Genomic DNA, 17,241 nt, shown 5'->3' on the forward strand with positions numbered 1-17,241 from the left:
TTCTTAATGCTGAAAAAGATGAAGGTTCTTAAAAATGGTTCTTCCTCAGCTCTTAAGGTTCCTTGGAGAGCTCTTACCCGCTAAAATAACCTTTGGGTGAAGTGTGGGGTTCTTGACATGGCATCAAATGGTTCTTCAGAATTCTACAAGGTTCTTGAAAATGTATGGAAGCCTGCAGCTGTGTCCCTTTCAAAACCACTCCCATCATTATCATAATTCCCAGCATGCTCTGATGCAGTTAGATTTTGGAAATGGTTTGTTTCAATATCTATGCATGTACATTCATTCATCAGTCTTATGTTAGTTCAATATAACTAAAATCATTTTTCTAAACAATTCCAATCTCTTACTTGGATTTATTAATATAATCCCGTTACTGAAATTGATGTCCCAGTTTAGATGTTTAAGGTAGTCTCATATGTTTATTCTTTTCAACACTGGCAGTCATTCTGAATGAAGCTTGTGGGTGAATAAAAACCTCTACATGTTGAATATATCCAGTCTGGCTGGATTCCAATAGGAATTACACATCATCTGGCAAACCAGCATAATGTGATTTGCAGGCTTAATGTGGCCTGTAAACGATGAGTTTCAGACCACTGTTATTAGGGTTTAAAATAATGAATAATGACATATTCACTTTGAATCTCACCTGGTGAAGGCTACAGGACTGAAAATGAAAGACTGCAAAAAATAAATAAAAGTCTCTGTCACTAGAAAACAAAGTAATGGGTGGTAATCGTACCTAAAATTTACTCAAAAGCCACGTTGTGAAATATGCAAATAAGGCTTAAAACTCTACAGCAGGGCTATTCAATCCCAGGTCCTGGAGGGGCCAAAACATTTCTGCTTTTGGATTTTTGTATGGTTCTTCAAAGAACCACACCACGTTTTTCTCTTCAGAGACTGTAAAATGGTTCCTCTATGGCATCGCTCTCAATAGCTTTTTTCGGTTCCAGCTTTTGCATTGTGAATTATTTAAGTGCGTAGTGAGGAAGCTATACAGCGACCGAATGCATCTTTACTCACTCTACAACAAAACACATTTTGTTGTTTTTGTTTTGTTGTCGAGACGCATGTCAAATGGATATTGAAACAATCAAGCTTAACTTTACTGCGATATTTTAGCTTATACACATTACAATCATATTTCCTGTATACCTTCCTGTATAACGTCCTGTATAACTTCCTGTATAACTTCCTGTATAACTTCCTGTATAACTTCCTGTATACCTTCCTGTATAACTTCCTGTATATCTTCCTGTATACCTTCCTGTATAACTTCCTGTATATCTTCCTGTATAACTTCCTGTATACCTTCCTGTATATCTTCCTGTATAACTTCCTGTTACCTTCCTGTATAACTTCCTGTATACCTTACACATATTGCCCAATTAGCACCAGTGTTTTTTTATAAACATTCCTTAAACAGTGCTACAGCCAGAGGTACCAGTGTAGAGTCACGAGAACAGTCACACAGCCATAGTCATGCGAGCCACACCCCATCCAGACACAATACAAGGGGTCTCCCGTGGCCAAAGCTGTCCCCCAATAGTAGCTTAGAGGAAAAATGTTTTAGTTTTTCATAGGTACACACAGTCTGTCATATTTGAGCTACGGTGTCCCCCCCTCCTCCTCCTCTGCAGCGCTTTGAAAAGGGCTGCAGACATTTCTAATCTTCTTTACGGAATACTCCAGAACAGAGCTGAAGTATAGACCACAACAAGGAGAGGCTCGCTGAAGGTGGACCAATCACAATTGGTAATACTGCAATGCTGCCATCTTCTCATTGGCTCAGGTGAAGTATTTGCAACCAGTAGAATCGATGGAACAGGACCCAGTACATCTGAGATGGCCAAAAGACCTTAAACGAGAGATGACGCATTATAACAGGTGTGTGTGTGTGTGTGTGTGTGTGTGTGTGTGTGTGTGTGTGTGTGTGTGTGTGTGTGTGTGTGTGTGTGTGTGTGTGTGTGTGTGTGTGTAGAAGGAACATACCCAGGGAGATATGATGTGCAGGTCTGGTAACCAAAGTCATTTCCATCACACTCCTCCAGGCCCTCATGACGATATCCATCTCCACAGTACGCCCACCTACAATCTACAGGGAAGAGAGGGAGGGAGAGAGGAGGAGAGAGGGGGATAGAGGAGGAGAGGCAGTAAGAGGGCGGGAGGGAGAGAGAGAGGGAACAAGAGAGGGAGAGAGAGAGAGAGAGAGAGAGAGAGAGAGAGAGAGAGAGAGAGAGAGAGAGAGAGAGAGAGAGAGAGAGAGAGAGAGAGAGAGAGAGAGAGAGAGAGAGGGATAGAGAGAGAGAGAGAGAGAGAGAGAGAGAGAGAGAGAGAGAGAGAGAGAGAGAGAGAGAGAGAGAGAGAGAGAGAGAGAGGGATAGAGAGAGAGAGAGGGGGGGGGCAGTAAGAGGGCGGGAGGGAGAGAGAGAGGGAGAGAGAGAGAGAGAGAGAGAGAGAGAGAGAGAGAGGGAGAGAGGGGGGCAGTAAGAGGGCGGGAGGGAGAGAGAGAGAGAGGAGAGAGAGAGAGAGAGAGGGAGAGAGAGAGGGAGAGAGAGAGGGAGAGAGGGGGGCAGTAAGAGGGCGGGAGGGAGAGAGAGAGAGGGAGAGAGAGAGAGAGAGAGAGAGAGGGAGAGAGAGAGGGGGGCAGTAAGAGGGCGGGAGGGAGAGAGAGAGAACAAGAGAGATATTGCTTAATTGCTTTGGCACCCCAATGCATTACGTTGATGCTGATTTCGCATTTTAAGTTAATTGAATTAAATGGGAGGAATAGTAACAGGCTGACGGAGGGAACACCGATGATTTAATAGTCTCTATGTCCCTATTTTTCTCCTCTGTCATTGTATGTTTGGATAGAAGGCTTGAGGCTAATGTGTGTGTGTGATTCTCAGTGTGTGTGTGTGTGTGTGTTTGATTCTCAGTGTGTGTGTGTGTTTGTCTGAGTGTGTGTGTGTGTGTGTCTGTGTATGTGTTCTCAGTGTGTGTGTTTCTGTCTGTGTGTGTGTGTGATTCTCAGTGTGTGTGTGTGTTTGTCTGAGTGTGTGTGTGTGTGTGTGTGTCTGTGTGTGTGTTCTCAATGTGTGTGTTTCTGTCTGTGTGTGTGTGTGATTCTCAGTGTGTGTGTGTGGTTGTCTGAGTGTGTGTATGTGTGTCTGTGTGTGTGTTTCTGTCTGTGTGTGTGTGTGATTCTCAGTGTGTGTGTTTCTGTCTGTGTGTGTGATTCTCAGTGTGTGTGTTTGTGTCTGTGTGTGTGTGTGATTCTCAGCGTGTGTGTGTCTGTGTGTGATTCTCAGTGTGTGTGTTTCTGTCTCTGTGTGTGTGATTCTCAGTGTGTGTGTTGGCTGCGTGTGTGTATGTGATTCTCAGTGTGTGCGTGTGTGTGTGATTCTCAGTGTGTGTTGTCTGTGTGTGTGTGTGTGTGTGATTCTCAGTGTGTGTTTTCTGTCTGTGTGTGTGTGTGTGTGAGACCTACTGAGACAGGCATCTGTGACGACGTTGTTTCCATCATCACACTCCTCTCCGTTCTGCACCAGTCCGTCCCCACACACACCCACCCGCTCCGGAAACTTCTCTGTCGACTGGAGAGCCTGGAAGGGCAACAACACAGTTTACACAACACAATTCATTAAGGCCCACTGTAACAACATAATCCTATTCATTAAGGCCCACTGTAACAACAGGGTCCTATTCATTAAGGCCCACTGTAACAACAGGCTCCTATTCATTAAGGCCCACTGTAACAACAGGCTCCTATTCATTAAGGCCCACTGTAACAACATAATCCTATTCATTAAGGCCCACTGTAACAACATAATCCTATTCATTAAGGCCCCCTGTAACAACAGGGTCCTATTCATTAAGGCCCACTGTAACAACAGGGTCCTATTCATTAAGGCCCACTGTAACAACAGGGTCCTATTCATTAAGGCCCACTGTAACAACAGGGTCCTATTCATTAAGGCCCACTGTAACAACAGGGTCCTATTCATTAAGGCCCACTGTAACAACAGGGTCCTATTCATTAAGGCCCACTGTAACAACAGGGTCCTATTCATTAAAGCCCACTGTAACAACAGGGTCCTATTCATTAAGGCCCACTGTAACAACAGGGTGCTATTCATTAAGGCCCACTGTGACAACAGGGTGCTATTCATTAAGGCCCACTGTAACAACAGGGTCCTATTCATTAAGGCCCACTGTAAACAACAGGGTCCTATTCATTAAGGCCCACTGTAACAACAGGGTCCCACCAAACATCTTGCAACAGTTTCTCAGTGTATTTGTAAAGGATAGTATCACATCGCATAGTATCGTATAGTGTAGTATCGTATAGTATAGTGTAGTATCGTATAGTATAGTGAAGTATCTTATAGTATCGTATAGTGTAGTATCGTATAGTATAGTGTAGTATCGTATAGTGTAGTATCGTATAGTATAGTGTAGTATCGTATAGTATAGTGAAGTATCTTATAGTATCGTATAGTATAGTGTAGTATCCTATAGTATAGTGTAGTATCTTATAGTATAGTGAAGTATCTTATAGTATCGTATAGTATAGTGAAGTATCTCATAGTATCATATAGTATAGTGTAGTATCGTATAGTATAGTGAAGTATCTCATAGTATCGTATAGTATAGTGTAGTATCTCATAATATAGTGAAGTATCTTATAGTATCGTGTAGTATCGTATAGTATAGTGAAGTATCTCATAGTATCGTATAGTATAGTGTAGTATCTCATAGTATCGTATAGTGTAGTATCTCATAGTATAGTGTAGTATCTTATAGTATCGTATAGTATAGTGTAGTATTGTATCGTATAGTGTAGTATCTTATAGTATAGTGTAGTATCGTATCGTATAGTGTAGTATCTTATATTATAGTGTAGTATCGTATCGTATAGTGTAGTATCTTATAGTATCGTATAGTATCGTATCGTATAGTGTAGTATCGTATCGTATAGTGTAGTATCTTATAGTATCGTATAGTGTAGTATCTTATAGTATCGTATAGTATAGTATCGTATCGTATAGTGTAGTATCGTATCGTATAGTGTAGTATCTCATATTATAGTGTAGTATCTTATAGTATCGTATAGTATAGTGTAGTATCGTATAGTATAGTGTAGTATCTTATAGTATCGTATAGTAAAGTATCTCATAGTATCGTATAGTATAGTGTAGTATCTTATAGTATAGTGAAGTATCTTATAGTATCGTATAGTATCGTACCTGTATGGGCTGCCAGCCATCTTTGTCTTTGAAGTAGAGAGACCTCTGGTCCTTCCTGAAGGCGATGGCATTGACCGTGTGAAGACGATCCAACTCCTCCTCACTGTCCACTACAAAGATCTACATGGAGACCAGAGACAGTCGGAATCACACAGGAACACGTGTTGATTCAAGGTACAGAGATTCACAAAGCTCTGAAAAAGACAGGAATATTGAACATGCCTCAAACGAAGGGACTTGATAACTATACTTTTTGAAAATACAGTTTTTTTTTCGTGGTCCAAGTTGATGGGGACAGGTCCTGTGTAAATCAGTGTGTGTGTGAGAGAGAGAGTTTTACCACAGGGACTTTGTTGCCTCGTTGGGTGTAGCTGCCGTAGTGTGGGGTGTTGACTCCCACAGGGGTGTTACCACCGTAGGTGTTACAGTCACAGACACCTGGAGATCCCGCTACACCCTTATCTCCCTTCTCCCCTACCAGGTACAGGCCTGGAGGTGAACAACACACATATAATAACACAAAACACAATCATTTTCATTTGTGTGTGTTTGTGTCCTACAGGTGGTCTTATATTACCCGAGGCAGGTAGTCCAGGGGGTCTTATCTTACCTGAGGCAGATAGTCCAGGTGGTCTTATCTTACCTGAGGCAGGTAGTCCAGGTGGTCTTATCTTACCTGAGGCAGGGTAGTCCAGGTGGTCTTATCTTACCTGAGGCAGGTAGTCCAGGGGGTCTTATATTACCTGAGGCAGGTAGTCCAGGTGGTCTTATCTTACCTGAGGCAGGTAGTCCAGGTGGTCTTATCTTACCTGAGGCAGGTAGTCCAGGTGGTCTTATCTTACCTGAGGCATGTTGTCCATGGGGTCTTATCTTACCTGAGGCAGGTAGTCCAGGTGGTCTTATCTTACCTGAGGCAGGGTAGTCCAAGTGGTCTTATATTACCTGAGGCAGGTAGTCCAGGTGGTCTTATCTTACCTGAGGCAGGGTAGTCCAGGTGGTCTTATCTTACCTGAGGCAGGGTAGTCCAGGTGGTCTTATCTTACCTGAGGCAGGGTAGTCCAGGTGGTCTTATCTTACCTGAGGCAGGGTAGTCCAGGTGGTCTTATCTTACCTGAGGCAGATAGTCCAGGTGGTCTTATCTTACCTGAGGCAGGGTAGTCCAGGTGGTCTTATCTTACCTGAGGCAGGGTAGTCCAGTTGGTCTTATCTTACCTGAGGCAGGGTAGTCCAGGCGGTCTTATCTTACCTGAGGCAGGTAGTCCAGGTGGTCTTATCTTACCTGAGGCAGGTAGTCCAGGTGGTCTTATCTTACCTGAGGCATGTTGTCCATGGGGTCTTATCTTACCTGAGGCAGGTAGTCCAGGGGGTCTTATCTTACCTGAGGCAGGGTAGTCCAGGTGGTCTTATCTTACCTGAGGCAGGTAGTCCAGGGGGTCTTATATTACCTGAGGCAGGTAGTCCAGGGGCTCTTATATTACCTGAGGCAGGTAGTCCAGGGGCTCTTATATTACCTGAGGCAGGTAGTCCAGGGGGTCTTATCTTACCTGAGGCAGGTAGTCCAGGTGGTCTTATCTTACCTGAGGCAGGTAGTCCAGGGGGTCATATTACCTGAGGCAGGTAGTCCAGGGGGTCTTATCTTACCTGAGGCAGGTAGTCCAGGGAGTCTTATCTTACCTGAGGCAGGGTAGTCCAGGTGATCTTACCTGAGGCAGGTAGTCCAGGTGGTCTTATCTTACCTGAGGCAGGGTAGTCCAGGTGGTCTTATCTTACCTGAGGCAGGTAGTCCAGGGGGTCTTATCTTACCTGAGGCAGGTAGTCCAGGGGGTCTTATCTTACCTGAGGCAGATAGTCCAGGGGGTCTTATCTTACCTGAGGCAGGTAGTCAAGGGGGTCTTATCTTACCTGAGGCAGGTAGTCCAGGTGGTCTTATCTTACCTGAGGCAGGGTAGTCCAGGTGGTCTTATCTTACCTGAGGCAGGTAGTCCAGGTGGTCTTATCTTACCTGAGGCAGGGTAGTCCAGGTGGTCTTATCTTACCTGAGGCAGGTAGTCCAGGGGGTTTTATATTACCTGAGGCAGGTAGTCCAGGGGGTCTTATATTACCTGAGGTAGGTAGTCCAGGTGGTCTTATCTTACCTGAGGCAGGTAGTCCAGGGGGTCCTATATTACCTGAGGCAGGTAGTCCAGGGGGTCTTATATTACCTGAGGCAGGTAGTCCAGGGGGTCTTATCTTACCTGAGACAGATAGTCCAGGGGGTCTTATCTTACCTGAGGCAGGTAGTCCAGGTGGTCTTATCTTACCTGAGGCAGGTAGTCCAGGGGGTCTTATCTTACCTGAGGCAGGTAGTCCAGGGGGTCTTATCTTACCTGAGGCAGGTAGTCCAGGGGTTCTTATCTTACCTGAGGCAGATAGTCCAGGGGGTCTTATCTTACCTGAGGCAGGGTAGTCCAGGGGCTCTTATCTTACCTGAGGCAGATAGTCCAGGGGGTCTTATCTTACCTGAGGCAGGTAGTCCAGGGGGTCTTATCTTACCTGAGGCAGGTAGTCCAGGTGGTCTTATCTTACCTGAGGCAGGGTAGTCCAGGTGGTCTTATCTTACCTGAGGCAGGTAGTCCAGGTGGTCTTATCTTACCTGAGGCAGGGTAGTCCAGGTGGTCTTATCTTAACTGAGGCAGGTAGTCCAGTGGGTCTTATATTACCTGAGGCAGGTAGTCCAGGGGGTCTTATATTACCTGAGGCAGGTAGTCCAGGGGGTCTTATATTACCTGAGGCAGGTAGTCCAGGGGGTCTTATCTTACCTGAGGTAGGTAGTCCAGGGGGTCTTATGTTACCTGAGGCAGGTAGTCCAGGTGGTCTTATCTTACCTGAGGCAGGTAGTCCAGGGGGTCTTAACTTACCTGAGGCAGGTAGTCCAGGGGGTCTTATCTTACCTGAGGCAGGTAGTCCAGGGGGTCTTATCTTACCTGAGGCAGGTAGTCCAGGTGGTCTTATCTTACCTGAGGCAGGTAGTCCAGGGGGTCTTATCTTACCTGAGGCAGGTAGTCCAGGGGCTCTTATCTTACCTGAGGCAGATAGTCCAGGGTGTCTTATCTTACCCGAGGCAGGTAGACCAGGTGGTCTTATCTTACCTGAGGCAGGTAGTCCAGGGGGTCTTATCTTACCTGAGGCAGGTAGTCCAGGGGGTCTTATCTTACCTGAGGCAGGTAGTCCAGGGGGTCTTATCTTACCTGAGGCAGGTAGTCCAGGGGGTCTTATCTTACCTGATGCAGGTAGTCCAGGGGGTCTTATCTTACCTGAGACAGATAGTCCAGGGGGTCTTATCTTACCTGAGGCAGGTAGTCCAGGGGGTCTTATCTTACCTGAGGCAGGTAGTCCAGGGGGTCTTATCTTACCTGAGGCATGTAGTCCAGGGGGTCTTATCTTACCTGAGGCAGGTAGTCCAGGGGGTCTTATCTTACCTGAGGCAGTTAGTCCAGGGGATCTTATCTTACCTGAGGCAGGTAGTCCAGGGGGTCTTATCTTACCTGAGGCAGGTAGTCCAGGTGGTCTTATCTTACCTGAGGCAGGGTAGACCAGGTGGTCTTATCTTACCTGAGGCAGGGTAGTCCAGGGGGTCTTATCTTGCCTGAGGCAGGTAGTCCAGGGGGTCTTATCCTACCTGAGGCAGATAGTCCAGGGGGTCTTATCTTACCTGAGGCAGGTAGTCCAGGGGGTCTTATCTTACCTGAGGCAGATAGTCCAGGGGGTCTTATCTTACCTGAGGCAGGTAGTCCAGGTGGTCTTATCTTACCTGAGGTGGGTAGTCCAGGGGGTCTTATCTTGCCTGAGGCAGGTAGTCCAGGGGGTCTTATCCTACCTGAGGCAGATAGTCCAGGGGGTCTTATCTTACCTGAGGCAGGTAGTCCAGGGGGTCTTATCTTACCTGAGGCCGGTAGTCCAGGTGGTCTTATCTTACCTGAGGCAAGGTAGTCCAGGTGGTCTTATCTTACCTGAGGCAGGGTAGACCAGGTGGTCTTATCTTACCTGAGGCAGGGTAGACCAGGTGGTCTTATCTTACCTGAGGCAGGGTAGTCCAGGGGGTCTTATCTTGCCTGAGGCAGGGTAGACCAGGTGGTCTTATCCTACCTGAGGCAGATAGTCCAGGGGGTCTTATTTTACCTGAGGCAGGTAGTCCAGGGGGTCTTATCTTACCTGAGGCAGATAGTCCAGGGGGTCTTATCTTACCTGAGGCAGGTAGTCCAGGTGGTCTTATCTTACCTGAGGCAGGTAGTCCAGGGGGTCTTATCTTACCTGAGGCAGATAGTCCAGGGGGTCTTATCTTACCTGAGGCTGGTAGTCCAGGTGGTCTTATCTTACCTGAGGCAGGGTAGTCCAGGTGGTCTTATCTTACCTGAGGCAGGGTAGTCCAGGTGGTCTTATCTTACCTGAGGTGGGTAGTCCAGGGGGTCTTATCTTGCCTGAGGCAGGTAGTCCAGGGGGTCTTATCCTACCTGAGGCAGATAGTCCAGGGGGTCTTATCTTACCTGAGGCAGGTAGTCCAGGGGGTCTTATCTTACCTGAGGCCGGTAGTCCAGGTGGTCTTATCTTACCTGAGGCAAGGTAGTCCAGGTGGTCTTATCTTACCTGAGGCAGGGTAGACCAGGTGGTCTTATCTTACCTGAGGCAGGGTAGTCCAGGGGGTCTTATCTTGCCTGAGGCAGGTAGTCCAGGGGGTCTTATCCTACCTGAGGCAGATAGTCCAGGGGGTCTTATCTTACCTGAGGCAGGTAGTCCAGGGGGTCTTATCTTACCTGAGGCAGATAGTCCAGGGGGTCTTATCTTACCTGAGGCAGGTAGTCCAGGTGGTCTTATCTTACCTGAGGCAGGGTAGTCCAGGTGGTCTTATCTTACCTGAGGCAGGGTAGTCCAGGTGGTCTTATCTTACCTGAGGTGGGTAGTCCAGGGGGTCTTATCTTACCTGAGGCAGGTAGTCCAGGTGGTCTTATCTTACCTGAGGTGGGTAGTCCAGGGGGTCTTATCTTGCCTGAGGCAGGTAGTCCAGGGGGTCTTATCCTACCTGAGGCAGATAGTCCAGGGGGTCTTATCTTACCTGAGGCAGGTAGTCCAGGGGGTCTTATCTTACCTGAGGCCGGTAGTCCAGGTGGTCTTATCTTACCTGAGGCAAGGTAGTCCAGGTGGTCTTATCTTACCTGAGGCAGGGTAGACCAGGTGGTCTTATCTTACCTGAGGCAGGGTAGTCCAGGTGGTCTTATCTTACCTGAGGCAGGTAGTCCAGGGGGTCTTATCTTACCTGAGAAAGGTAGTCCAGGGGTCTTAGCTTACCTGAGGCAGGTTGTCCAGGGGTCTTAGCTTACCTGAGGCAGGTAGTCCAGGGTGTCTTATCTTACCTGAGGCAGGTAGTCCAGGGGGTCTTAGCTTACCTGAGGCGGGTAGTCCAGGGGGTCTTATCTTGCCTGAGGCAGGTAGTCCAGGGGGTCTTATCCTACCTGAGGCAGATAGTCCAGGGGGTCTTATCTTACCTGAGGCAGGTAGTCCAGGGGTCTTATCTTACCTGAGGCCGGTAGTCCAGGTGGTCTTATCTTACCTGAGGCAAGGTAGTCCAGGTGGTCTTATCTTACCTGAGGCAGGTAGTCCAGGTGGTCTTATCTTACCTGAGGCAGGGTAGTCCAGGTGGTCTTATCTTACCTGAGGCAGGTAGTCCAGGGGGTCTTATCTTACCTGAGGCAGGTTGTCCAGGGGTCTTATATTACCTGAGGCAGGTAGTCCAGGGGGTCTTATCTTACCTGAGGCAGGTTGTCCAGGGGTCTTATATTACCTGAGGCAGGTTGTCCAGGGGGTCTTATATTACCTGAGGCAGGTTCTCCAGGGGGTCTTATCTTGCCTGAGGCAGGTAGTCCAGGGGGTCTTATCCTACCTGAGGCAGATAGTCCAGGGGGTCTTATCTTACCTGAGGCAGGTAGTCCAGGGGTCTTATCTTACCTGAGGCCGGTAGTCCAGGTGGTCTTATCTTACCTGAGGCAAGGTAGTCCAGGTGGTCTTATCTTACCTGAGGCAGGTAGTCCAGGTGGTCTTATCTTACCTGAGGCAGGGTAGTCCAGGTGGTCTTATCTTACCTGAGGCAGGTAGTCCAGGGGGTCTTATCTTACCTGAGGCAGGTAGTCCAGGGGTCTTAGCTTACCTGAGGCAGGTTGTCCAGGGGTCTTATATTACCTGAGGCAGGTAGTCCAGGGGGTCTTATCTTACCTGAGGCAGGTTGTCCAGGGGTCTTATATTACCTGAGGCAGGTTGTCCAGGGGGTCTTATATTACCTGAGGCAGGTTCTCCAGGGTTCTTATCTTAGCTGAGGCAGGTTGTCCAGGGGCTCTTATATTACCTTAGGCAGGTAGTCCAGGGGGTCTTATCTTACCTGAGGCAGGTAGTCCAGGGGGTCTTATCTTACCTGAGGCAGGTAGCCCAGGGGGTCTTATCTTACCCGAGGCAGGTAGCCCAGGGGGTCTTAGCTTACCTGAGGCAGGTAGTCCAGGGGGTCTTATCTTAACTGAGGCAGGTAGTCCAGGGGGTCTTAGCTTACCTGAGGCAGGTAGTCCAGGGGGTCCAGGATGACCAGAGGGACCAGCAGGACCTGTAGGACCCATTGGACCTGGGGTTCCATCCTGACCCTTCATACCCTACACACACACACACACACACACACACACACACACACACACACACACACACACACACACACACACACACACACACACACACACACACACACACACACACACACACACACACACACACACACACACACACACACAAGGTGACCTACAGTGGCCTCCATAACTATTGACACAGATTTCCATCCAATTGGCAACAGCTTTCCATTCGAAAAAAAAAAAAAAAAATCCACATGAAATCAACAAATCAACAAAGACGTGTTTCCTTCACATGGACTTGTTGCGGATTAAAGGCTGTGCGTGATGACGTAGCGCACATACACATACCCTTTGCTGTTAAATTCCCATGTACCCGAATACAACATAAGAGATCAATGGATTTCCATCGGATCTTCAACTCCACTGATGTCTTTTGTCTCAAAACATACGAGTTATACCTACGAGTGAGCTATCTGCACGATGCTGACTAGAGTTCACGTGTAGTGAGCTATCTGCACGATGCTGACTAGAGTTCACGGGTAGTGAGCTATCTGCACGATGCTGACTAGAGTTCACGTGTAGTGAGCTATCTGCACGATGCTGACTAGAGTTCACGTGTAGTGAGCTATCTGCACGATGCTGACTAGAGTTCACGTGTAGTGAGCTATCTGCACGATGCTGACTAGAGTTCACGTGTAGTGAGCTATCTGCACGATGCTGACTAGAGTTCACGTGTAGTGAGCTATCTGCACGATGCTGACTAGAGTTCACGTGTAGTGATCTATCTGCACGATGCTGACTAGAGTTCACGTGTAGTGATCTATCTGCACGATGCTGACTAGAGTTCACGTGTAGTGAGCTATCTGCACGATGCTGACTAGAGTTCACGTGTAGTGAGCTATCTGCACGATGCTGACTAGAGTTCAGGTGTAGTGAGCTATCTGCACGATGCTGACTAGAGTTCAGGTGTAGTGAGCTATCTGCACGATGCTGACTAGAGTTCACGTGTAGTGAGCTATCTGCACGATGCTGACTAGAGTTCAGGTGTAGTGAGCTATCTGCACGATGCTGACTAGAGTTCACGTGTAGTGAGCTATCTGCACGATGCTGACTAGAGTTCAGGTGTAGTGAGCTATCTGCACGATGCTGACTAGAGTTCAGGTGTAGTGAGCTATCTGCACGATGCTGACTAGAGTTCACGGGTAGTGAGCTATCTGCACGATGCTGACTAGAGTTCACGTGTAGTGAGCTATCTGCACGATGCTGACTAGAGTTCACGTGTAGTGAGCTATCTGCACGATGCTGACTAGAGTTCACGTGTAGTGAGCTATCTGCACGATGCTGACTAGAGTTCACGTGTAGTGAGCTATCTGCACGATGCTGACTAGAGTTCACGTGTAGTGAGCTATCTGCACGATGCTGACTAGAGTTCACGTGTAGTGAGCTATCTGCACGATGCTGACTAGAGTTCACGTGTAGTGAGCTATCTGCACGATGCTGACTAGAGTTCACGTGTAGTGAGCTATCTGCACGATGCTGACTAGAGTTCACGTGTAGTGAGCTATCTGCACGATGCTGACTAGAGTTCACGTGTAGTGAGCTATCTGCACGATGCTGACTAGAGTTCACGTGTAGTGAGCTATCTGCACGATGCTGACTAGAGTTCACGTGTAGTGAGCTATCTGCACGATGCTGACTAGAGTTCACGTGTAGTGAGCTATCTGCACGATGCTGACTAGAGTTCACGTGTAGTGAGCTATCTGCACGATGCTGACTAGAGTTCACGTGTAGTGAGCTATCTGCACGATGCTGACTAGAGTTCACGTGTAGTGAGCTATCTGCACGATGCTGACTAGAGTTCACGTGTAGTGAGCTATCTGCACGATGCTGACTAGAGTTCACGTGTAGTGAGCTATCTGCACGATGCTGACTAGAGTTCACGTGTAGTGAGCTATCTGCACGATGCTGACTAGAGTTCACGTGTAGTGAGCTATCTGCACGATGCTGACTAGAGTTCACGTGTAGTTTTACATCATGAGATTATTATGGACAAAAGAGTACGATTATTTTTACGTGTCAAACGGTGTAGCCAAAGCATCGATCGTCACGTCACCATATATATGCCATTTAGCAGACGCTTTTATCCAAAGCGACTTACAGTCATGTGTGCATACATTCTACGTATGGGTGGTCCCGGGGATCGAACCCGCTACCCTGGCGTTACAAGCACCATGCTCTATCAACTGAGCTACAGAAGGACCAGAACAAGACCCTCGATATTTATTGGAAAGGAGCATCAAACTCGACACTTTGACCTTTCGTGACCCTGTGATGATCCTCATAAATCATCTGTAACCTAATATGACCACACAACAAGTTTACTTCTATAGGCGCATAAAAACGTTTCCACCAACATCTTTTTTTTGCATAATTAATTTTACTGACACAAAAAAAATATCCCACCTTGTCTATAGGATTTTGTTACGTAGAAAGTTTACAAAATGTTTCCATCAGACGCACAAATATCCCCCCCAAAAAACGCCCCAGGTATTGATTTTTATTCATATATTATTTTTATTTTATATATTTTTTAAAAATAATTTTTTCCCAGACCAGTTACAAACTTATATGAAAAACAATTTACAGACACACACAAAATCAACGACTATCTCATCTGCCCAACCAGTAGGCTGCCCAACACCTCCATCCCCTAGTGCCCTAACCCTAAACAACGACTACATCTCATCTACTCACACCTCCATCCCCTAGTGCCCTAACCCTAAACAACGACTACATCTCATCTACTCAGACCTCCATCCCCTAGTGCCCTAACCCTACACAACGACTACATCTCATCTACTCACACCTCCATCCCCTAGTGCCCTAACCTTACACAACGACTACATCTCATCTCCTCAGACCTCCATCCCCTAGTGCCCTAACCCTAAACAACGACTACATCTCATCTACTCACACCTCCATCCCCTAGTGCCCTAACCCTAAACAACGACTATATCTCATCTACTCACACCTCCATCCCCTAGTGCCCTAACCCTACACAACGGCTACATCTCATCTACTCAGACCTCCATCCCCTAGTGCCCTAACCCTACACAACGACTACATCTCATCTACTCACACCTCCATCCCCTAGTGCCCTAACCCTACACAACGACTACATCTCATCTACTCAGACCTCCATCCCCTAGTGCCCTAACCCTACACAACGACTACATCTCATCTACTCACACCTCCATCCCCTAGTGCCCTAACCCTACACAACGACTACATCTCATCTACTCACACCTCCATCCCCTAGTGCCCTAACCCTAAACAACGACTACATCTCATCTACTCACACCTCCATCCCCTAGTGCCCTAACCCTAAACAACGACTACATCTCATCTACTCAGACCTCCATCCCCTAGTGCCCTAACCCTACACAACGACTACATCTCATCTACTCACACCTCCATCCCCTAGTGCCCTAACCCTACACAACGACTACATCTCATCTACTCAGACCTCCATCCCCTAGTGCCCTAACCCTAAACAACGACTACATCTCATCTGCCCAACCAGTAGACTCACACCTCCATCCCCTAGTGCCCTAACCCTAAACAACGACTACATCTCATCTACTCACACCTCCATCTCCTAGTGCCTGCATTATAGTTTGCCACATGGCCTTAAATTGTACCTATTTGTTTCTCTCAGTCGCTATTTCAATATTTCAATAATAAATCGTTAGATTTTTCCATTGTTTCAATGATGGCGTATTGATTGAATTCCATGTTTATTAAGTTTACGTTATTGCAAGATGAGAATAGACTTGATAAGAGACAAGAGAATCGTCCAGCCCATTGTGTATCTCACTACACTCATGCCTTGAAATATCCAGACAGACAGATTAAAAGCACGTTTACATTGTAATACTTCTGACAGACAGCTTCCTAGCTCCGCCCATAACTTTATGACATCATAGAGATTAAAAGCACGTTTACATTGTAATACTTCTGACAGACAGCTTCCTAGCTCCGCCCATAACTTTATGACATCATAGAGATTAAAAGCACGTTGACATTGTAATACTTCTGACAGACAGCTTCCTAGCTCCGCCCATAACTTTATGACATCATAGAGATTAAAAGCACGTTGACATTGTAAAATTTCTGACAGACAGCTTCCTAGCTCCGCCCATAACTTTATGACATCATAGAGTTCCCAGAGGACGTGGATTATTGAGTCAATGTTAGTTTTTGTCATGTTTGTCATTTATTATCATGTCTTGTCCCTGTGCTCCCCATTCTATTCGTTTCCCTCTGCTGGTCTTATTTGGTTCTTTCCCTCCTTCTATCCCTCTCTCTCCCCCTCCCTCTCTCACTCTCTCGCTCTCTCTTCTCTCTATCGTTCCGTTCCTGCTCCCAGCTGTTTCCTATTCCCCTAATCATCATTTAGTCTTCCCACACCTGTTCCCGATCCTTTCCCCTGATTAGAGTCCCTATTTATTCCTTTGTGTTCCGTTCCTGTCCCGTCGGTTCCTTGTTTAGTATTCACCATGCTGTGATTGCGTTTCGCCCTGTCCTGTCGTGTTTTTGCTGTGATTGTGTATCGCCCTGTCCTGTCGTGTTTTTTGCCTTCATCAGATGCTGCGTGTGAGCAGGTGTCTCTGTCAACTACGGCCTGCGCCTACCCGAAGCGACCTGCAGTCTGTGGCCGCTTCTCCAGTTATTTCCCTCTACAGACTAGAGGATTTCTGTTATTCCCTGTTTGGACTTAAATAAACTCTGTTTCTGTTAAGTCGCTTTTGGGTCCTCTTTCACCTGCATGACAGAAGGAACCGACCAAGGAATGGACCCAGCGACTTCAGACGCTCGTTACACTGCCGTCGAGATCCAAGGAGCCATGCTCGGCAGACACGAGCAGGAATTGTCTGCTGCTCGCCATGCCGTGGAGAACCTGGCCGCTCAGGTTTCCGACCTCTCTGGACAGTTCCAGAGTCTACGTCTCGTGCCACCTGTTACTTCCTGGCCTGCCGAGCCTCCAGAACCTAGGGTTAATAACCCACCTTGCTACTCCGGGCAGCCCACTGAGTGCCGCTCCTTTCTCACGCAGTGTGAGATTGTGTTCTCTCTCCAACCCAACACATACTCTAGAGAGAGAGCTCGGGTTGCTTACGTCATTTCACTCCTTACTGGCCGGGCTCGAGAATGGGGCACAGCTATCTGGGAGGCAAGGGCTGATTGCTCTAACAAGTTCCAGAACTTTAAAGAGGAGATGATTCGGGTTTTTGACCGTTCAGTTTTTGGTAGGGAGGCTTCTAGGGCCCTGGCTTCCTTATGCCAAGGTGAACGGTCCATAA

The 17,241-nt window shown here is 47.3% G+C and overlaps 1 protein-coding gene across 1 annotated transcript in view; it reads right to left on the minus strand.

Annotated features, from left to right (window-relative positions):
* Window positions 1–1,721: 1,721 nt before the first annotated feature.
* The window catches only part of LOC124042655 (acetylcholinesterase collagenic tail peptide-like), a 64,343-nt gene continuing 48,823 nt past the window's right edge, over window positions 1,722–17,241 (minus strand). Inside the window, exons 13-18 of the mRNA XM_046360735.1 lie at window positions 11,809–11,905; window positions 5,578–5,726; window positions 5,238–5,357; window positions 3,479–3,593; window positions 1,999–2,101; window positions 1,722–1,864 (exon numbers count right to left, since the gene is read on the minus strand). Coding sequence (XP_046216691.1) covers window positions 1,795–1,864; window positions 1,999–2,101; window positions 3,479–3,593; window positions 5,238–5,357; window positions 5,578–5,726; window positions 11,809–11,905 — 654 coding nt within the window. The 3' untranslated portion in view covers window positions 1,722–1,794. The remainder of the gene's footprint in view (window positions 1,865–1,998; window positions 2,102–3,478; window positions 3,594–5,237; window positions 5,358–5,577; window positions 5,727–11,808; window positions 11,906–17,241) is intronic.

Source organism: Oncorhynchus gorbuscha, linkage group LG09 (genome assembly GCF_021184085.1).
Source record: "Oncorhynchus gorbuscha isolate QuinsamMale2020 ecotype Even-year linkage group LG09, OgorEven_v1.0, whole genome shotgun sequence".
Lineage (NCBI taxonomy): Eukaryota > Metazoa > Chordata > Actinopteri > Salmoniformes > Salmonidae > Oncorhynchus > Oncorhynchus gorbuscha.